Below are 23,757 nucleotides of genomic sequence, written 5' to 3' on the forward strand. Positions count from 1 at the left end.
ATGAATGGGAAACAAACCTGACAGTTTTCAACACAACAGTGACATTCCATTTTTTTAAAGGACCATTTGATGTCCACTGAATTTATCTTATTCTAAAAGCAATGACTTCCCACACCTCAATGATGCAGGTTTAACCGGTGAAGGTCAAGATGCCACAAATGAGCTTAGTTCTAAAATATTAAATGGAAACACCTGCTACTTGGCTACCAATAACAGTTTGCCATAGAAACAGCATTCGCTTGTGTGTTGACATATCATTGGAAAGAAGGCTCACACGTGGTAATGGTTAATGCACAAAATTAAGTTGTAGTAATCATAATGGCATTCCTGGGCTTCCACCAAGGTTCAACTCGGTCCTGATTGTGTAAGCATGATCCTGGTGGAACTTAATTTGTATCATGCACCATCAATCTTGCATGAGCCCATAATTCAATTATAGAACTGAAGACAGATGTTTCTTGTTGAATCACATGCTCTAATAGTTTCGGATTTATCACCTTAACATGATGGTTTTTAAAAGAGCTTTCGATTTTATCACTAGCTATTTCCCCATGATTTTAAAAGGAAGGCCGTACATTAACAAGCCCTTTCCCCTTTCTGTTCCTGCCGTTTCCCATCTTCCATTTCTGTTCAGACATCATAGGCATTTTTCCACTTGTCAAACTTTTCAGTAAGTACACCTGCTGGCTACAGCAATCCAACTTGTTGCCAATTCCCCCCCCCCCTTTTTTTTAAAGAAACGTTTTGGTACAGCAGTAAGAAAGTCTGACCTTCATATTCTACTGTACTGTGCTTTCATAAAATAGAAAGATTTCAAAGTCAACCTGGAGATAACACGTTACGGTGCTTTTCTATTAGAAAGCACAAAATCTGCTCCAGATCTAACATTCTTTAGCGTTTGATTTCATCCTGCTGATGTACCTCTGCCTCTGCTGGCAAAGCAGCCTTTATGCCCCTTCTTGAGGCCCCTCATTGGATTTACCTATCAGGGTAGGGGCACCTTCAGACTGTTCAAATTTTGTGGGAAGGATTCAAGTGCATAACAAAAAATTTAAGTTTTCACAATTAAAGTGGGTGCTTTACCCCAGTGCAACAAATCCACAGAAAGAGGGGTTTTTGTGGTTAGGAAAGTGATGGGATAATGCATTGAGAAGTGTAGAATAATCAAATAAATGTAAGCACAGCAAAAACAAATCGGAATGAACGCTCATTGTCCTAAAAAGTCCTCACAAACAAATCAGAACCAATGCTCTATAAAGACCAGGTATAAGCCAATCTGAAGGAGCCCTAGGATTCCTAGCTAAGGGCTTATTCCACACCTACCTTTCCTCTGCGCTTTCCAGGCACAGTCCACAAAAAAACCCAAATAGCCATTTGTTCTGATTCAACTTTAAAGAGCACGTGTTCGCGGGGAAAGCTCTGGAGCAAAAAAAGGGGAGCACTCAAACACGGAGCTTTAAACCTGTACGGGAAGCAGTGGGGCAAAATAAGTGTGGATAAGCTCCAAGTGTTTTAACCAGTTATAAGAAAATTGAGGTTTTTATTTAGTACACATAAACAAGGAAGTTCCCACTGCATCACTAACAGATACTCTAATCCAAAGACCTACAATTGCACACTTGGATCTCTTTCATGCTTCCCATTCATTTCAATCACAACTTACCGTATTTTTTGCACCATAACACTCACTTTTTTCCTCCTAGAAAGTAAGGGGAAATGTCTGTGCGTGTTATGGAGCGAATGCACGCAGGTGGCGGGGGGGATCTGCTGCAGTCGTGAGCAGAGGATCCATGGTTCCCCTTCCTTCCCTCCTCCGTGGTTACAAAGCATGGATCCACATGGATCCTCAGGATTTTTGCATTGGGCTACTCCAAACTCACTATCAGATCACATGTCTGTGGCCACAGCATGAACCACAAAAATCATATATCCACTATTTCGTTTAGAGTATTTTTTTTCTTCTTTTCCTCCTCTAAAAACTACGTGCGTGTTATGGTCTGGTGCGTGTTATAGAGCGAAAAATACGTAATTTATTTGTGCTGGCATATCAGATTCCTGCATGAAACCGGTGGAGGACCCATTATAGATAGGTTACGAAAGGTATATGTGGTATATGTTGCAAATTCCACAGCCCTAAAAAACAACTGCTTGTGTGTTTTTATTTCTTGCTCTTACTATGTCAGCATATAAAAATGAGCTTATTGTCCTTTGTTAGAAGGCCTGGAAAATTTTGAGAGATCAAGGAGGAGTGAGTTTTGCTTTTTTTGTCACTATGGGCAGCCATGTCTTTGAGCCTCCCTGCCATTAGCCTGACTTTTGATCCTGGGGGCTTTCTTCATTCCATTGTTAGGCGGCACAGCAGACAGAGCCAGTGCCAACATTATGATTTTCCACCACACAGGAATGCCAAAAAGAAAGAAAGAAAAAAATGTGACATTTGAATTCACAATCCACACAGACTTTGCCACCCGGTAGAGCATTTTTTTTACATGAATCCCTTCGAGGATGAAGAAAAAAGTAGGGAAGAAGCACTAAAGGCTGGGATCTTCAATTTCTATTCATGTGCAAAGTAAGAAAAGAGTGATATTGCTTCCCCAAAACTACAATATGCCTTCTGATAAAGCTGGAAGCAAAAACTCCTCATTATTTCTCACCGTTTTACTTATTGGGCAATGCTGCAGAACCATAAATAGAAAGAAGTTCTCTTAGTTCACTGCTTTGAAAATTAAGAATAGCTTTTCTTCAGGCACATGTTCTATACTGTCTAAATCAGGGGCAAAAAAACCAAAAAACCCCTCAGGATCAAGGGCTGAATATAGCCACTGCTCTCTCTTTCTGGCCAGAGAGAATGTACCCAGGCTACATCTCCCACCAGCCCTGCTGTGTTCACCTTGCCTAAGATGGAGAGAAGTGTGTGTGTGTTTAGAAACCTCTGACCTTTGCATGGCTGGAATTTAGTCTACCGTACAGAGGTAAGAACTACTGTCACACATCTGTTGCTTGGCCCCCTTTTGCCTCTGGCCCTGTTCACCACTGGCATGAGGAAGCCCCACAAGGCTGCCTAGAGGAAATGTTGCCCCTAGCTTGAAAAAGCTCTCCAAGCCTGGTCTAAATGCTAGAAGTAACTAACATGCACAATTTTTTTTTCATCTGCACAATTATTTCAATAGTTTGCATAGCTTCCACCAGAAATGGCAGAAAAATTTCATGACACAGACAGTTTACCACTTGTTTATATCTCTGCTGCTATGTGGTTTGTACTTGGCCAGCTGTTGCTCAGTTCTAATTTATTGCTATTATGGTCCAGCCATAAGGTCTCCCGTGAGTTGAGAAAAGGGACACTGCCAGGATACTTTGGGATTGAGAGGGTGACCTAGTTCTTTTCTCGAGGGCCGAAACAGATGATTGGAGTGCTATTTTCAAAGGCAGCAGACTCCAGTCTCCAATTCAATGCAATGAACTGTGACATAACCTGGGCCAGCCCATGACGTTTTGCAGCCTGTGGTGAAGCAGCAAATAGCACCTTTCTCCCAACCAAGGCCATTTGTTTATTTGGAGACCTGAGGCAGAAAATCCCACAAGCACCTCTCCTCTTTTCCTGGCAGTAAAATATTGTCATGGATTGGTTAGACACAGAGGACTGGTGGGAGGAACCAGCTGGGGAGCCACCAAAGGAAGAAGGCTCAGAGCCCAGAGAGTGGTGGTGGGATGTCGATGAGTGGTCAGAGGGAGAAGACTGGGAAGAGGTGGTGTTGAAAGCTGAAGGGGTATCAGGGCTTAATGAGCTGGGAGAGTCTGTGGCAGAGAAGTTCAGAATCAGAAGATGAAGCTAGCAAGTGGGAGGAGGGAGGTCAAGAGGCAGGGATGAGTCAAGCTGGTGAAGTTACGGGTGTCTCACCCTCTGCGACAAGCTTCTCTCCCCCATCTCCCAGAACCAGGAGATGCATGAAAAGGGCATGAAATATACTCAGAGTCACAAAGTGATTTCATGCTCTTTATTCAGCTCATAGTGGTGAGGAGGAAGAATGAAAGTCCCCTCAAGGTATCTGCTTATATACATTATTTACACAATGGGCTGCACACGATTGGCTAATTCCGGAATTCTCCTGTAGGCCAATCAGGTTGTGGATTCACTTCTATCTGCAGCATGATTGGGTGGTTCCTGCCGACCAATCATACTGCTGCATTGTTCTAGGACCAATCAGACTGCTGCATTCTGAATCCTATTGTTCTAGGACCAATCAGACTGCTGCATTTTGGATCCTATTGTTCTAGGACCAATCAGACTGCTGCAGTTTGGATCCTATTCAACTCAGTACATAACAGGGCAGATGAGACTGGCTGCACACAAGCGCAGTCTCAGATTGCTTGGGGAAAGCCCTGGAGAGAAGGAGACTTAGACCGCAGTGGGGAGGCGGGGACCTTAATCTTGGCAACTGATTTCATGGGGTAAGACCCACAGGGAATGAGCTGCTGTACTCATGAAGCCTGAGACTCAGCCCAGTCTGTGGAGATCATGTTTTCGCTAATAAAGAGTTAACTACAACTTTGAACTGTGTAATTTACTGACCGGCACGCTCTGTAACAAATATATACTAAAAATTAAGTAAATTAACAATCTGCTCCACTTTCGTAACACTCAAAACCAACTGCCTGAGGTGGCTGCCCCACTTTGCCTAATGACAGGGTCGGCTCTGCATCATTAGTACGTTTCTTCAAGTTTGGAATGTAGAGCAAGGAGAAATGGCAGCTGTTTAATCTCTGGAGATGTGGCAGCACAGAAGGGAAGCATAATAATGGTGAATATAGAGATAAAATATTTCTATTTGAGGAAGGAGGTGCAAACGTCTTCAAAACAGAATATTCATATTTGAGCTGTCACCTTAGATTTATGCAATAAAATAAGAAGAGGTAAAAATAATGATGTTCCTACTCCAAACCAAAGGGTATGTGCTTTAGGTTGCAAATATGTACACACCTGGAAGTAAGCCCCACTGGATTTGCTTTTGAGTAGAAATGTATGGAATTGTGCTGTTTAAGATTTGCATGAACTGCCTGGAAATAAAAAAGTGGACAGGAAAAACTCCTTGTCCAGGAAGGCACTGAGCTGTTAATGCATTCTACCACAGAGTTAAGTTCTTCAGCAATGGCGTTGGATATTTAAAAATACACCAAAAGTTAGTTTTTTGCTTACTAAGCCTTAAATCTCGGCATGCTTTTCCAAACAGAGCTGACATCTGTTAGCAGATTTGTCACACAAGCCACCTTTACTTAAGAAGCCAGCACCAATTATCCTTAAAATAGCCACTGTGACTCAAAGACTGCTTTCCTTTCTTTTAACTGGGAACCTAAGGGTGAAATCTAATGTCAGGCAAGCAGGCATCCTCTCACACAGTGATGCTTCTCTTTCTTCTTCTCCTTGTAGCCCCCACATGCCCTGAAAAATCTGCTTGGGGTGGGGGTGGGGTGTGCAGGTTGCAGAGTGGGAGATGAGAAATGCCTTTGCCTACAAACCTGATTTCAACCCAGTTTTAAATATTAAGACTTTGTAAAATTTAACATATTAAAAAAGGCTTTATGGAGATAACAAATAACTAAAGATATATGGGTGATTTTAGAAACCCAGTGCAATGCTGAACAGGTTTTCTGACTGTCAGAAGTTGAAGATCCATATCTGAACATTCCTTTTATTTTGTCATGGTTATTTTTCTCCATCTCCTGGTGCTTCTACTCTCATAGGTACCAGAAGGAATGCCTAATCCCATATAAAACTGCTCCTATTCCAAGGCCCTCCAGGGTCCCCCATCAACTTAGATGGCATCTGGAAACTGGAGGGAGGGCCTTCTTGGTGGTGGTGTCCTGTTTGTAGAATTCCCTCTCCAAAGAGGCTTGCCTGGCACCTACTATGCTATATTTTTGGCACCAGTCCAAGACATTTTTGTTCTCCCAGGCTTTTAAAATTAAAACAGTTTAAGTTTCAATGGGAACTTTGAAGTGTTTGGCTTTAGTACAAATCTATTTCATTTCTGTTGTGCTGATTTTACTGCTATTCAATTTTTACCTGAACAGTGGTATAGGAATGCATTAAATAATAGACATATGAGCAAATATATACCGTATTTTTTGCTCTATAAGACTCACTTTTCCCCTCCTAAAAAGTAAGGGGAAATGTGTGTGCGTCTTATGGAGCGAATGCAGGCTGCGCAGCTATCACAGAAGCCAGAACAGCAAGAGGGATTGCTGCTTTCACTGCGCAGCTATCCCTCTTGCTGTTCTGGCTTCTGAGAGTCAGAATATTTTTTTTCTTGTTTTCCTCCTCCAAAAACTAGGTGCATCTTGTGGTCTGGTGCGTCTTATAGAGCGAAAAATATGGTAAATGAATTAACATCTATCCTCAAGCTCCATAATAATCCCTGCTTCCCTTATCCAAGAACTCAAAAAGCTCAAGAAATTCTGCTTCAAGAAATTTCCACTTCCAGAAGCCAACCCCATAAAATATAATAATTGCTTTTATTTTGTATCTCTGATTCAGGGCTATATGCATTTTTCAAGCACTGAAATTTGTGTTAGGCACAGAATACCGCATACTGAGTGTCATACAATCTGCTGTATGGCCTTCCTAGAAGAGTAGCCACTTTGCGTTGATCTGTTGAAGATCAATGTACAGACATCTGGGTGTACACAAATGTTGGTGCAACAAATGTTGTACATAAATGAATATTTCTACATCTGTGCTCACAGTAGCAGTGACTTGCTGTAGAAAGAATAGCAGCTACCACAAAGCAGCCATGAAAATGGGCTCTCAGCTTACATTAGCCCAATACTCTCTGTGCTGGCTGGAAGAAGCTCTCCAGTACCTTAGCAAATTCCTAGTCTTTAAGGCACAGAAGATCTGCTTGAAAGTGTGAGCAATGCCAGGCTGATGAAACCTCAGAAACAGGTGGGTGGTGTGCATAAAGCAACGAGATTTCTACCAGTTATAGGACAGGTCCTCAGTGTACTACTCCATGTTTGGCATAAGTAGAACAAAACAGGGCAAAATAATTTTTACTGCTTTGCAAATTCAGCTTTTCATGATATGTTCCCTTAGGATTGCCTAAGTACACAGTCCTACCTGACCTCCAAGAGCAAGGTTGCGTACATATTACCAGCTAAACTGTTCTTTTCCTCAATTCCAATTAAAGCTGTTTTGGAGGAAAACACAGCATTTCATAAGAAAGGACAGGATAGATACAGGATTGTGGGTAATATTGTGTTTACCGAAACCAGCAGTGGGAGTGCACTGGAGCAAGCAGGAGTGTGAATACAGCCTCAGAGCCAATTGCAAGTGATACTGAGTTGTGTGTAGTTTTCCCAACCTACTTCTCCATTCAGTGGAGGCTGGTGGAAACAGGACCTGGTGGGGTGCCTAGGAGGTCATGTGGGTGGTGCTTAGGTCACATGGGTGGCACCTAGGTCCCCATGCTCCCCCCTTTCTGTTGTAATGGTAAAGAAGGTAAAGGACCTCTGGACGGTTAAGTCCAGTCAAAGGTAACTATGGGGTGTGGCACTCATCTCGCTTTCAGGCCAAAGGAGCTGGTGTTTGTCTGCAGACAGCTTTCTGGGTCATGTGGCCAGCTTGACTAAACCATTTTTGGCGTGACAGAAGCCAGAGCGCACAGAAACACGGTTTACCTTTCCGCTGCAGCAGTACCTATTAATCTACTTGCACTGGTGTGCTTTTAAACTGCTAGGTTGGCAAAAGCTGGGACAAAGCAACCGGAGCTCACCCCACCGAGCACATTCGAACCGCTGATCAGCAAGCCCAAGAGGCTCAGTGGTTTAGACCACAGTGCCACCAGCTCCCTTTCTACTAGGTCAGCCACTTTTGTGGCTTGTTTACCTGTTCAAATGAGGGAGGAGCTTGATGAAACTTAGAGGATTGCATACAGCATACATCATTCATCAAAATAAAATGACAGCAATTGCCTCACTGTGATACAGTGACAGTACAAAGACTGGACCATGGCGTTGGATGTTTAGGTGAGTTTGTAATCTTGACAGAACTATGTCCCACTTTTCCCATAAAAAAAGCCCTGCCCCCATGGCTTTTTCTTTTCTTTTTCTTTTTTGGAAAAAGAAGCCTCAGAGCTGCAGAGGAAGAGGGTCCTAACCCATTCCTATTGCCAGTTTTCTGTTAAAATTCCTCCAAGCTGGGTTTTTCACCCATAGCAGGAAAGAGAGGTGTAGCCCCACCCCTCAACTAAGTGAAAGAAGCTTGGGGTGTGTCATGTACTGAGTTGAATAGGATCCAAAAGGCAGCAGTCTGATTGGTCCTAGAACAATAGGATTCAGAATGCAGCAGTCTGATTGGTCCACAGGAGCCACCCAATCCAGCTCCAGGTGGAAGTGAATCCGCAACCTGATTGGCCTACAGGTGAATCCCGGAATTAGCCAATCATGTGGGGCCCACTGTGTAAATAATGTATATAAAGCAGACATTCTGGGGGAACTTCCATTCCTCCTCACCACTATGAGCTGAATAACGAGCATGAAATCCACTCTTGACTCCGAGTATATTTCAGGGTGTTTCACTGCAGTAAGGGAAAGGGTTAAGAAGCCTCTCTGCTGCACATTTTGTGCTTCAGTAGCACCCTCCATGAGTGCATTTTGTTTTCTATTTAAAACTCAGCACATTGTATAATTTGGCCCTATCCCAACAATAACTGTTCTGCCACCAGCAATGTATACATATGGCAGAGCTAATGCCAGGGGGATCCTCAAATTATTACATGGGGGGAGGCTTTCCTAAAAGGATAATAAATCATTGTTGAGGGGTTCCAGATAGATATATCTTCATTATTTTGTGATCCCAGGCTATTTCTCCAGTGCCTTGGCCCAAGGGCACAAACAGATTTATGGAGAATGAAACATCCTCCAAAGTTGCAAATTGCTGCCATGACTGACGATGTTTAGATTCTGCTGGATCATTAGAAATGCAAGTCACAGGCACATGGCTGAAGGAGAAGGGAGATAGTGAGTTAAAGCCAAAAAGAAATGCCTGATGTGCAAGTGAAACGTGGACACCCAACATACAAAGCTGCCTTGGGCAATCGTTCTGTTTAAGCCAAGATAGGTATAATCCTTTTGCATACACTCTTTCTCCCCTACACACACACACACACACACACAGAGAGAGAGAGAGAGAGAGAGAGAGAGAGTCCTGTTGCTTTTCACTTCTGCACAAATCGTGATGAAACAAGGAAGTCTCTCATTAACCACAGTTTATCATTTTCTTCACTTTAAACCATGGTTTAATATATTCGCTGGTTCCAAAGATGACATCATGAATTTCCTGATTTGGACAAAATAGGAAACTAATACTATGGTTAATCAGAAACTCCATGGGGGAATGGCTTGTGTGCAGAGGCAAAATATCCATGCACATTTCAGTTTAATAAGCAGGTGTATGATTGTATGAACACAGCCACACTTTAACTTCCAAAATAGTAGGGGTGCTCTTTTTTGTGTCAGCCACATGAATATGAAGACAAATATTTCCAAAAGAACACTCAAGAGACAATCCATTGCAAACTCACAGAGCTGCCTTAGAAGCAGACCTGAGAGAAAATACAATTTATAGAAAGAATCAGAAATTAGTAGAAAGAGCTGCATGAATGGCTCCCCATGATCTGTTGTGGAGGTCAGATGTGGAAAAATTAAGCAGGAGCTACTAAGGGATAATGCAGGCAGTTTTATGGGACATGTTCTTTTTAATGCAAGAACCAAATCTGATTTTTAATTTCAATGGGAATGGCTTGGATTGTAGCAACTGGAAAAAGGAGATGTGGTATTAGATAATAGAACAGTCACCAGGAATGTTACTATGTCAAGCATACCCACCAACACTGCTATGGTAAATATGCAAAGAAGCCCAAAGAACATCCACATGTTTGGATTGTGCCCTGGGATTGGATCTTCCCAAAAACTCCATGTTTTCACATTAGTGGAAAAATGGAAGGAGGAAAAGGCAAGGAGTAATTTTCAAAAAGATGCTGGTGCCATGCCTGATTCCCTCCCCCCTCCCAAAACAAGAGCTGCGGAAAGGGCAATGAAAGGTCCTTCTAGAATTACCCTAAGAAAGTGAATGAACAAAGTGAATGAAGAATACAGGGAAGAAGAGACCTCTAATTAATATGTGCTGGAAAGTTCTGGCATCAATTTGTTCTCAGGCAGAACATGATAGACATATAGGCAGATGAAAAGCCCAGGCGGCAATTATATAAACACTTACAAAGAAGTAAATCCTATTGAACTCAGTGGGACTTACTTCTTAGTAGACATGTCTGGGATTGTACTGTCAGTATTTACTCTGATGCACTCTTTAATTGATAAGGAGCTTTGGGGAGCCTCTCTGCAATACCCAACGCAACCTTAATTCCCCCAGCCTTTTCTCAAGAACAGAGAAAGCAGTGTAAACAAACTGTGTGTTTCATTCTGTAAACAAGAAATTCTCATTAATTGGAAGCAACACAGTTCTAATTCTCCCTAAGTAACCACCCCAGACAAAAAAAACAACAAAACACGCTGTGAATATAAGCCTTCTACAGGACAAGATGCAGTGTTCACTTGGCTGGCTTCCATCTCCTTTGTTCTGTCATCCTGCAGGGGTGGCCCCATCATGAGACATATTGAGACAGTCACCTCAAGCAGCAAATGCTAGGGGGCAGAGACAGGATGGAGCTGTGTGTGCTCTGCACTCCCTAAGATAGCCTTCAAATGTAGTGGAGGATGGGACTTCCGGGTTGGCGCCTCTGGCAATGGCGGATTTCCTCCGATCGGAAGGAATCCGCTTCGTGGAAAAAAGGGTCTGAACCGCCACGGCGAGGCGGAGACCCATTAAAAACCACAGGCGGGAGAAGCCTGTGGACGTGGGATTCGGCTGGCACCTTTTGCGCGCCCCCTACTCGCGGGGAGACCCGGTTTCGGGGATCCGGAGCGACGTGGGGTGAGCGGCGCGGTGCCTTGAATCGACTGCTTCTTTCACGGAGTGAAGCCACATGGCTGTTGCCGGAGAGCGCTGACTTTTTCCTGTGGACAATTGGACTCTAAACAACGACCCGTGAGTAGAATGGAAAATTGGATTAAGAAATTTCTTCTAATTTGGCACTGAAGCGGGAAGGTCTAAACAGGAAGTCAGCCTTCCGCTTTTTGTAGATAGATTAAAGCAAAGACACGGCAAGCTAGAGTTAAGAAAATCACCTGTAAAGGATCAATTTTCATCATCTAAAATTACTGAACCCCCCTTGGAAGCAGGAGAAGAGGGGTGGGGTTTTCTGGACTGTTTAAACCTGCAGAAGAGAGTGTAAAGAAAAGTAATTTTCCACCGTCTTGAACCTGGGAGCGGGGTGTCAGGACAGACGTCCTCGGGAAGTTCATTGACTATAGACAAACGTTTTTGACAGACAGTTAAAAGAAGAGAAACATAGTGACTCCATTGTTCCCCTTCGCATCTAAAAGGAACAAAATATTGACAAAATATCTGAAAAAGGAAACTTTGCTGTTAGATCTGCTATAAAAAAAAAAAAGAGAGAGAGAGATGGATACAAATAGAAGCTTTTCCCCTAGGGGGAGCTTGTGAAACTGTTATTAAATCTGAACTGGGGAGCTTTGCAGCTGCAATAGATTAAGATCGTGGGATCAGACTTTGACCTTGCACAAGAATGTACTCGGAGGCTCTGGTGCGTGCTTTCTGCAAGACAAGTGCTTTATTGGAACAGTTACATGAGAAGACGGATTTGATGACTGTTGCGATCGGAAATTTTGGACAGGTAGTGGGTATCTATATAGAACCCACTCAGGAATTAATCCAGGAGTGTGCTCTGACAGATCAGATGAGGGAGGAGGTTGTGGCTGGACCTCGGGAGGCAGAGATGGAGGAAACTGTGGCCCAGCAGGAACATGAGTTGTTGGATCTGACGAATGAACCTGGAAAAAGCCAGATTTGGAGAGATAGAGTTTTGCTTGGCTTGGAGATGGGGGGCTGGATAGACCCCCCTATGTTTTGACTTTTCAAGTCTGGCTTTGGGCCGGGAGGAGTTTGGAGTTGTGGGGGTCCTCAACTTTGGAGGGATTCTGAAACATGCTTTTAAATACCACATGGAGTTCAGTGTTGACTATGGAAAAGGGGCTGATCTGTCGAGAAGGGACAAAAATATTGTCAAGCTGGAGTCTCCATGAGTGAAAGGAGCAGAAGACAAAGTAAAGTACAGGTATAAATATGAAGAAGATCTGCGGAAGGGACATGGAAGAGACTTAAGGGCCTCGGACATAAGGTTACCAGGTTAATGAACTAGATGGATGGGATAGAAAGGACTGACAAAACCCGAGACCAGGAGGAAGAGACGTTGGATGAAGATTGGAAGAAAGTTTTAAAAATTTTACTTAGGAATGTTTTGTAAAATTAATGAGTATTAGAAAAATGTTGGAATGAAATTATTTGGCTTTAGCAGAAATGTTAAAAAGAATTATGTAAGAATATGCTAGGGTTATGAGAAATTGGTATAAATAAGATTTAAGTTTTAAGTTTTAGGGTTTTTTATGGTAAGATAAGGTTAAAATAGATTAAGGTAATTTAATGACAGATTATTATGAAAAATGGAAAGGATTTGCTGTGATAATCAACAACTAGAATACAAAAAAGGGAGGTGTGAGGAGGTCGATGAAATAAGGTAATGACAGTTAAGGATTTGGGAATACTGGATCTGTTTTTAAATTTTTTTGGCTTATTTTTGCTTTTTGACTTTGATGTGTTATGTGTTTTGTTTTTGTTTTTTGACTTTGATTTTTATCGATTTGTATTGTTTAATTGCTATTTGTTCTTTCCTTGTTTTTTCCTTCTTTTTCTCTTTGTTTTTTTTTTGTAATTTTAAAATTCTCAATAAATATCTTAAAAAAAAAAAAAAAAACAGATGTAGTGGAGGATGCTGTCCCACTGCCCGTGTCAAAGTAAGATGAAACTCCCAGTCTCGCTGGCTTCTGTGCAAGGAATGAGGGGAGGCGTAATCTTGTCTGCCTCAGGCAGCAAAATGTCTTAAGATGGCCCTGCTGCCTTGTCTAGTTCTGGCTGCTCAAAACTAGGGTTTTAAGTAGATAGTCTTCTCCTATCCTGGTATGTCCCACAGAGAAATAAAAACATCCTGAAGATCCCAGGCCACAGAGAGGTTAGGCTGGCCTCAACTAGAGCCAGGGCCTTCTCGGCTGCGGCTCCAATCTGGTGGAACGCTCTGTCACAAGAGACTAGGGCCCTGCGGGACCTGACATCTTTCCGCAGGGCCTGCAAGACAGAGCTGTTCCACCAGGCCTTTGGTCAGGGCGCAGCCTGACCCCCTCCTCTGGCAATCTGCACAGAATTTTGCTTAATGGTTGCCATCAATTTGATTTTAATTAATTTTATAATGAATGTTTTTAGAATGTTGGATTATTTTGATTGTTGTTAGCCGCCTGAGCCCAGCTTCGGCTGGGGAGGGCGGGATATAAATAAAATTTATTATTATTATTATTATTATTATTATTATTATTACTATTGTTTATCCCTATGTTCCAGTATAGAGACCTCTAAAGTTCCACATAAGCAGGCATGTCCAAAGTCCATTTCGGGGGCCTAATCCGGCCCGCCGGTCAGTTTAATCCGGCCCCTGTGGCAGTTAACTTCAACCTGAACAACTTCAATCCTAAAAAAAAAAAGTCAGCAACTTTGGTCGGCCCCTTGGTCGGCTCTCACGGCCCTTTAAATCTGGCCCTCTTTGAAAAAAGTTTGGACACCACTGAAAGGTATGGCTCTTTTTAGAGGCTTTCCCAGTCTTTACAAACTCCAGTCATTCTAGTTTGAAAAGAGAGACAGACATTGGCATTGTTGACAAGGGGCATTATTTCATAGCAACAAAATATTACAGTCCAAACGGAGAATTAAATATACCTGCAAAAGAGGTATATTTTCAAAGAGAATGGCTAGAATCGCAGCAGATATGAGATGCAGCATTAGAGAGCACAACCAAACAAAATGGGATGACTCCAACGCAGTAACAGACTCAATGGACACAACTCACTTAAGTCCATTGATTTCAGTGGGTCTACTCAGAGTATGACTTAGATGGATACAATTTGGTGTGTTGAGAAATTCCCTTAGAAACAAAGGAGCATTCAGAAATGCTGCCCAGAGTGGCTGGGGCAACCCAGTCAGATGTGTGGGATTAAAATAAAATACTAATACTAATAATCAGAATGACCTTTTTAATACATCTCTTAAAAATAAATTATACCCTACCTTTTTGAAAGAGCTCAAGAATACACACAACATAATAATGTATCAATGACAAATGATAACAATAAAAAGTAAGAATCCAAAGTTCAAAAATCAGCGAACAGCAGCCACCTGAAGTACACCCACCCACCAAATGTAAGTGTTACCAAAAGATACCATTTCTCTCTGTGGTTAAGTATTATCTGGTCCCAAGACAGATTCATAATGTGATTCAATGGTAAAAAAAAAAAAAGGGTTCATTTTCGATTTTTAGCTATTTCAGAAGTGTTAATTCCCCAGAAAATAGCACGTTGCACTTTGCAATGATGCTTTATGTTTCACAGCCTTGCTCTGCAAGCCCTGGAGGTGGTGTCCTCAGCCAGGTCTGCCCATGTCTTAAAAAGGAACCAAAAAGCATACAGCACTACCTGCAGGCATCAAGATATATTAGCAATCTAATTCATTCCCTGCACACTCTCAAGGGCAGCTGTAACTTGAAAGTATGCTAGCTGAGAATGTCATGAACTTTTTGAAGTATGCATTGGCAAAAAGTTAGTGGAAAGCTTCTACTGCATTCACAGTTCCCTAAAAGGAGGTCAGGCAAGTCCATTAAAAAAAACTGCACTCCATTTCAAGCCAGGATGTTTTTGCTACTGGTGTCACTAACAGGGAGAAAATAGTGACCCTATGAACATCAACAATCCCTTTATAATCTCTTCTGCTCCAATTATAGCTGGAAATGTTTTCCCATCTCTTTAAATTCTGCACTTAGGACCACTGTACAATTCTGCTCATTGCTACATTTTCAGAGCCAGTAAAGAATAAAAGTTGCAGATATTGTAAGACATACAGTACAGTACTGATGGGGCAGAAAGGGAGAAAAATATGATCTTAAGAAAGTGAGGGTGATTTAAAAATTGTGGGGGTGTTTGACTATTGATTTTAAATCACGATTCCTTCCCCCATTTGTGTCCCTCCCATCCTCAAATATCCACAGTAGAAGCTTGATTACTCACACCATGACTACCTAAATACACGTTAGTGTAGTTCTATGTCAATGTAGAAAAACAGTCCGAATTATCTAAACATCTGACTATCCTAATATTATGGACATTCTCTGCGTTGCTTATATAAATGGAGTTTAAGCTCTAATGGCTTATAAACAAAATGAAGGCCCCCAGTAATTCATAAAGCTATATGAACAGTAAGTGGAGTCTTACCTTGTGGTGTCCAAAGTCATTTAATACAGTGCCAAGCTTCTTGGTGTTGGTATGAAGCTTATGAGCCACGATCATTGGATTTGGATCCCGCCAGTCAATGGACAGGCGATGGTACCAGAGGCGCTGTCCTTTCTGAATATGTGCCAGTTTGATACTGGGGTCAAAGCGATGCACCTCACATCCACTATTGGCCATGCTGATCTCAAACTGGTTGTTGTCACTGCCCAGTCTTCCCAAAGCAAACAGAAGAGGTATTGTTACTTCAAATAAAAACAAAATCTGAAGGATCGCTACTATTAACATCTTAGCGCACCTACCCCTGAAGGACTTAAGGTAGAAAACATTAATTCTTGGTAGATGTGCGGAAGCACTAGAAAGAGCTTAAAGGTACCCCTGCCCGTACGGGCCAGTCGTGTCCGACTCTAGGGTTGTGCGCCCATCTCACTTAAGAGGCCGGGGGCCAGCGCTGTCCGGAGACACTTCCGGGTCACGTGGCCAGCGTGACGAAGCTGCTCTGGCGAGCCAGCACCAGTGCAGCACACGGAAACGCCATTTACCTTCCTGCTAGAAAGCGGTACCTATTTATCTACTTGCACTTAGGGGTGCTTTCGAACTGCTAGGTGGGCAGGAGCTGGGACCGAAGGACGGGAGCTCACCCCGCCGCGGGGATTCGAACCGCCGACCATGCGATCGGCAAGTCCTAGGCACTGAGGTTTTACCCACAGCGCCACCCGCGTCCCGTCAGAAAGAGCTTACAATACCACAATTTTCAGAAAATACGTAAATAAAAACAGTAATAATAATAATAATAATAAGACTAATGAAAAACAGTCACTGCATGATTTGTCAGCCTAATTCTAATCAGCCCAGAAGTTTTCCTGAAAAGTGAAAAGCCAACAGTGAAGTAGAAGATACAAGGATTTGTTTAGAGAGGGCATTCCATAATCTAGGTGCTACACTCAAAAAGGCCCTGTCGCGTTCCTGCATGTTACACTTCAGACAGTGGGGGGAAGGGGCAGTCAGCAGGGTATCAGTAGTTGACTGAAGCACCTAGGCAAATTCATATGCAAGTTTGGGGACCTTAAGAAACCCTAGTTACAAATTATTTCGGGCCTTAATGGATATGACCAATGGATATGGCATATTTAATTGGGCTCATAAGGAACTTAGCAGACAGCATAGTTGAAACAAAACTAGAATGATGTGCTCAGAACACATCTGCCCAGAAGTCTGTATGATGCATTCTGGAGCAGCTGGAGCTTCCAACCTCTTCAACGCAACCTTCCCATGCAGATGCTCTAATCCGGATGTAACTAAGGTATGAAAGACTATGGTTCGGTCCAATTTCTCCAGTTCGGATGTGCATGTGCATTGCATGATGTAACTTCATTCAATGGCTGTCAGCTAAACTTGTCGACTTACTCAGTTGAAAGCCATTTTGTATGTAGCGAAACATATCTGTAACATGTCAGGTGTTAATGGCACGTTGGCACATGCTTGTCACCAGTTAATGCTCCTGCTATCAAGGGTGAAGGCGCATGTATGAGTTTGTCCAAACACTGCAAGATGAATTAAACTCAGGGCATTCTCAGGGCTAAACATCACATTATATTAATCACAATTTTTTAAAGAGCATGCTTAGTGCTGATATCTTTATTTTGAAGGGGAAGTAGCTGTGGGGCCCCCATCTAGTTTCACACTCCCAATTCAGACTGAGGTCTAAAAACCAGTTGCTCATTAACTCCACACTCACCCCACCCCACCGGGCCTCAGAACAGTTTGTAGTAAAGAAGCACCTTTGGAACCAGTAGTAACTGGGGCAATTTCAGGTGGGAAAATAGGGAACAGGAGATGGCACCAAAGACCCATGGCTACATTTCCTTTAGCATAAACCAATAGTGTTAAGCACATTAAAAACCACAGGGCGAGGCCTTCCACACATAAGCTGAATTGTGACTGACTACTGCATATTGGCAAGTCTCTACATAGCATGATAACATAATAAATGTAGTATGGCTTAAGGTCATAAACAATGCTCTTCTGTGGGCTACACACTGATTTTCATGCTGCTCTGATTTCTGGAAACGGAGGCAGATGGGAATCTAGAAGAAAAGTTGAGCATCCTGTTTCCACCAAGCATTCATTAGTTCCACCTAGCTTCCTCTGAAATCAATGGAGTTTAAGTCAAGTCATAATGGGGATTACATGCAGCTAACAGCACAATCCTAACCATGTCTACTCAGAAGTAAGTCTTGTTGAATTCCATGGAGCTTACTTCCCAGAAAGTGGGGTTAGGATTGCAGCCTTAGTCTGGATCCAGCCTCATGAGTGTTCAGTAGCTAGAGGAAAATGTAAAATGAAAGCTGTCTTACATTCATTGCTGACTGTCAATTTAAAAATGCTTAACGATTGTGTGCATAGTTAAACACCTGAGAATGCTGAAACCTGGTAAAACCTTTTGTGAGTCTGTGGTTGTTGTTTTTTTAAAAAAAAAACCAACAACACTTTCAGATGGAGCATTAATCTCTTTAATAAATTCAGAGTGCTTTTTATACTAAGCCAATTTAAAAATGATCATTCAAATTCATTGATGCATTTTGCGATATCCCAGCCAGCCAGTAACATTGCCCTCTGTACACCACAGAGTGTCACGTGCCTCCCAATGGATGGAGTAGCTAGAAAATAATCTAAAATGGGCAGCCTCCAGAGGATTTGAGCTCTGCTCCATCATGTTCATATGAAATGCTTCTGCTTTTCATCTCAGTCCTCACAAATGCACAGACAATAACTTCATTCCTCTCAATGTTTCATGCAATACGTATTTTTCATAGGGCTGTCCTATATATACTCAAAAACATTTGTTCTCTCTCTAGTCATCCTCTGGGAAGAAACCAGCTGGTCTTCATTTCCTCTTTCATAAATAGAAATTCATTAGATAAGAAGTGTATTTCAAGGAGATTTTGTCTCATTCTGAACAAGATTGCTTCTCTGTGCAATCATACACCAAAGAGCAGAATTAAGTGCCAATGTTACTGAAAGATTGTAATTGGATTGGAGTCACAAGGAATTAGAATTGATTGCTATGTAATTCCTCAAGAATTGCAAACACACGCGTGCACACTTAATTTATTTGAACGTTACTAGAGTTTGTTCCTTATTTTCATTCTGTGCTTTAGGGAGAAATCTTCAGTGCTTATATATTCCAGCAGAAGGGACTGGTTTAGTTTCCATTTTTTAAATATTTTATTTATGCAGCAAAACATTTTTTCAAAGGTCTCATTGTGCGCTTGCTTTTCTTAGGCTAGCAGAAGGCATTCTTAATGGAAGATAGATAAGGAGGCAATAATGTTCTTTGAAGTAAGGTGACAAAATTCAACATGAAATTTAAAACTGACTCAATTGAATTATTTCTACATAATCTATGTGAAATCATAAGGAGGTAAGAATAGACCTGTTGGCTCAGAGTAAAGGCCCGTCTAATCCAGCATCCTATTCTCACAGCACCCAACCAAATGCCTATGGAAAGCCCCTAAGCAGGACATGAGTGCAACAGCCCTCTCCCCATTTGTGGTTCCCTATCAACCACTTCATCAAAAGCTTTTTGAAAGTACACAGTGTCAATTGAATTGCCTCTATCCATAGGCATCTTGTTGCAAAATGGATATGCACCAGTCTGTGCTTGAGTGGTGCAAATACCTCTGAATACACATTTGCATGACTTTTTTATTTTTTGAAAAAGTCGGCTACTTCAGCCCACATTCTTCCAATTAATCTTGCAATGGTGTTTTTTTTAAAAGAAAAAAACCACATATATCCTGGAGCAAGATAAGCATAAGATAGCCTAGCAGATTGTGTGAAGAGCATGCCATTCACGATTGCTTCATTTGAATTTCCCCCATCATGCATCTACCTGTGCTTAAAGATCAGCACCTGATGCCGTCCTCTGTATGCCACCTCCAAGAGAGGTTCAGAGGGTAGCAACAAGGGAGAAGGGACTTTTTGGTTGTGGCTCCCCACTTATGGAATGCTCTCCCCAGTGACACCTGGCTGGCGCTGACACTGCTATCTTTTCAGCAACAAGTTAATTTTTTCATGTACCCCCAGGTATTTGGTGCTATGTGATGGGCTGTTTTTAACACTGCTTTTGCACCAGTGTTGTTTTTGTTGCTTTGTAATGGAGCTGGGGTGGTTTTAGCACTAAATGAATTGTTGCTTCTGTTGCTTTGTTTTAAATTTTGGATACCTTATATTTCTGTAAGTCAACTTGGATCTCTCTGAAAAGGGCCCCTTAAGAATGTTAATTAATCATGAATAACATAAATGGATCCCCCCACTCAAATGGGAGACTTACCCCAGTGAATATAGACGGCACTGCTTTCTTTTGATTTGATGAACTAAACTGAATCGGTCATCCAAGCATATTGACCATGGCCTCCTTGAGCTGTTGGGGTTTCCTGGCAGGTTGTTCATGCTCATATGATCACATGAAATCTGTTAAAATAACAAATGTTGATTTCATTCTGTGTTACAATCTTTCTACACATCTCACATTCTGTTTGAGCAGGGAGAAGGGAGGATGAGGGAATGTCTTACAGGAAATTGTTCAACAGTTATGTGACTGACAAAGTGGGGTGAGGGAAAGGCAGCCAGGCTTAATTTATTGTTTGCTTATCTCTTGTTTGTTTGCTTTGCTAAAAGAAGGATGTGCCAGATGAAAGAAGTCAGACGGTGAGAAGAGCAAAGCAAACATTAAAAGGCAAATAATTGAATTCCAGTGAATATTATGTGCCAGATGCATTTCACCAAAAACAGCTCCCTGGACTACAAAAGACCATTTATTTTTATCCTTCAAGCCTTGGATTCGATTCCACATTTAACATTATTTAAATAATAGTAACGACCTAACTCCCACTCTTAACTTTAGGTTACTTGCCCTACAGGTCTGAAATCTGTATCTATTGGGATCTAGCCTCCCCACTAGAACATCAAGGGGCCTCTTTGGCACAGGGAGCCTTAAACCAACTGAGGCTGCCCCAATGGGTACAACCCCTTTTGAATGGACACAGCCTGGCCACAGGGACCGTTGTAGCAGCTTCCAAGTTAGATTACTGTATGCGGGGGCTGCCTTCAAAAACTGTATGGAAACCACAGTAAGTCCCAATGCAGCTATTAACAGAGACCAAGTGCTGAGATCATATCACACGAGTGCTTAATGGACTGGACTGGACCATCTCCCAGTCCATTTCCAGGAACAAATACTGGGGTGGAACTCAATGTTGTGCCATTATGAACAAAATGCACAATCATTTCAGCTTGCCAGATGTAACAATCCCCGCCCCAGTGCACACGCCGTTCTGTGGGTTCTTGCGTACCCGCACCAGTACAATTTTGGGGGTTCACACACTGCAACATGCTGAAGTCACTCGTGCATGCCACACAATGTGCCCTCCTCCTGTCCTGATGCTGCAGCCATTCTGTCTCCTGGTGGCTCGCTGTGAGGAAGGTCACTAGCCACCTTTCTCAAAGTAAAACATTGGGGTGTTCAAAAAGGATGTGTTATACAGCATGTGTGTGCTGGGCCTTCTCAGTTGTGACCCCTCAGCAAAGCGCATGCTCCTGGTGATGGGCATTGCTTAATGCTTGCTTACTTTGTTATCTCTTTGGTGCCTGGTGAACTCCTTTTCCATTTCTTAGGCCTTTTAACGAATCCAGCACGTGATATAAAAATGTATTTTCCTGCTCTTTTATAGGCTGTTCCCCCCCCCCCCGCCTGCTGTTAGTTTTGATATCGTCACATTTTCCGTGGTTGCATTTGTTTTTGTGTGTAGTAAAGAAAGTCATTTTGAAAGAGAGGCTATACATATGGTAAAATAATACGGTTTTCTTAAATGGAGGTTGTCCTACAGGCATGCAAAGCAGCAGTCAAGCCAATATAAAGTCTCTGATAAAAAAAAAAATCTCTCTCCCACCCGCCTCCCTACCCTCCCGTGGGGCTTAAATCCCTGCTCATTTGAATACCCATATGCTTAAATCCATTCATTCTTTTTCAGTGGATGTGCTTAAATAAATCCCACTGGAGAAAATGAGAATTAATTATATGTTCAGCTCTTTGCTGAACACATTCTATATAAAGTAAGAATGCACTGTAATAATCCTGTCTAGAACTCACAACAGGATTATTTGATACAGAAGGTGTCAAACTAACGATTGCCCTGCTATGCACATATGAAGCAAAAGAAATCTTGCCTCAGAATTCCACAAGGTTCCACAAGACAAGGTTGCTCATACTCTGTAGTCCAAAGATCCAAGCTCTGTAACATAATACTCCAGATTCTGCAATCTGAATAAATTCTACACACACACACACACACACTTGATTTCCTACCATAACGGTTTTCACTTATTTTATTTATTTCAATGTATTTATATCCCGTTTTCATTTAATTTATATATTTCTGTTTGGAGTGCCTAGGCTGTTCCTGACGAGAAACAGGAAGCTCATTCAGGGGACAGAATTATAACACCCCAATAAATAAAAGTCCTGCTCAGCCGCTCCTGGCTGGCTTTGAGATTTCACAAGCCAGGATGCTAGAGGCCGTTTCTGCAAAGAAATAGAAGAAGTTTGAAAGAGTGATAGTTCTACTTTCACCACTTCTTAATATATTACAAAAACCTGCAAAACCTATTCAGCAAACAGGATTTGTGGGATTTTGCATTCTATTAAAATCTACAAAGCCTGTTTGATCAGTGACTGGAAGCAACACTGAGATAGAAAGGCCTCTCTCAAACCACTCTCTAAGAACTAGAAATTTTCTAACGGGAGGGGACACATTTCCATGTTTACAGAGTAATATCTAAGACACATAGAACTATGAAGGTTCTTGAAGAATTTGATTCCAATGCTAATTGATACAATCCTGGACAACTGCGCAGTTTGAAACCGAGTTGTCTTTTGGATTTCGTACCCCTCTGACTTTTGTGTTATTATTCTTGGCTGCGTATACACCATACATTTAAACCACATTACTTCCCACACAACTGTGCCCTCCTGTAGCACAGAGAAGGTTACCAGGGCTTTTTATCTGATATTGATGCAGGCTGAGGGGTGGATATTGCTGGCTTCCTGAGATAAAAATATATTTATATGTACTTGTCTTTAACTGCTGTAATGTACAGTATCTTTTATCTTTGCACTCAATTTTCTTGGCCTGCTACCATAACAAACTGCTTGGTTGCCCAAAGCATCGGGAACTGTATGTAGTTTGTTAAGGGTGCTGGTAACTGGAACTCTATGAGGGATAAACTAGAGTTCCTAGGATTCCTTTGAGTGCAGGAAATATGCTTTAAATGTATGGTGTGTATGCAGTCCTTGACTCAAAAAATGTATCCTAAAAAAGCATATTTTAGGATAAAAAATGTTTACAAATGAGATTAAAACATATTAAAATTTTAAATATATATTTAAATGCAAATTTTCATATTATTTTCTCTTTAAAGTTACAGATTAGCACAGAAATGGGATGGCATGATCACAGGCAGGAAAGAGACTGATCCATTCATCCTGACACAGAACACGCACCGTCTTGCTTATACGAAAATCCCATCAGACTTTCCAAGACTGGGGAAAAAAATCTATAAAAATCCTACCCATGCAAATGGAAGTTGAATTAAAGAAGCAAAAATGAAAATCAGGAGTCCGCCTTGACTAAAGCAGATGCTAACTAATCCTTCCTAATGAGCAAACTGAACAAACATGATTAACGAATATTAAACTTTATGAATGTGTTATACTGGGAGAATTAACACTGGAAGGGCTGGATGCTACTGTGGTTATTTCTCACTCCTCCGTTCTTCATTCCCACAAGATTTTTATGATTTTTATTGTAAGGATCTGACTTTCCTTCCTCTACCCTTCCATAAATGTAGTAAGCACTTGTTTTAAATATGGGAGTGGGAGACTGCTTAACTGTGCAACACATTAAACTGAAGTAAAATTAATAAGAGTTCTATTAACATTGCTAGCAGGGGTCACTGATGAAGGAACTGGTGGGTATTTTAGCAGGGCAATTTCAATCTTTATGAGAAATTATTGGGTGCTGGGGCGGAGGCAGGGGGTGCCACAGCCAGCACCATGAAAGCATGTGATTGCTAACTAGTTAGCCTTGCCTCAAACCCCATTGGGTTGCTGATATAAGCAAGAGATGCTAACAACTATATGCTTGCATGAGGCTGACAGAAGTGCCCCTTTCTCCAGCA

At 41.9% G+C, this 23,757-nt stretch overlaps 1 protein-coding gene across 1 annotated transcript in view; it reads right to left on the reverse strand.

Moving 5' to 3' along the window:
• METTL24 (methyltransferase like 24) overlaps positions 1–23,757 on the reverse strand; it is a 79,231-nt gene that overhangs the window by 16,494 nt on the left and 38,980 nt on the right. Inside the window, exons 3-4 of the mRNA XM_081000394.1 lie at positions 19,853–19,992; positions 15,502–15,730 (exon numbers count right to left, since the gene is read on the reverse strand). Of these exons, the coding sequence (XP_080856520.1) occupies positions 15,502–15,730; positions 19,853–19,992 (369 nt within the window). The remainder of the gene's footprint in view (positions 1–15,501; positions 15,731–19,852; positions 19,993–23,757) is intronic.

Source organism: Podarcis pityusensis (assembly GCF_964106645.2).
Source record: "Podarcis pityusensis genome assembly, chromosome: 3".
Classification (NCBI taxonomy): Eukaryota; Metazoa; Chordata; class Lepidosauria; order Squamata; family Lacertidae; genus Podarcis; species Podarcis pityusensis.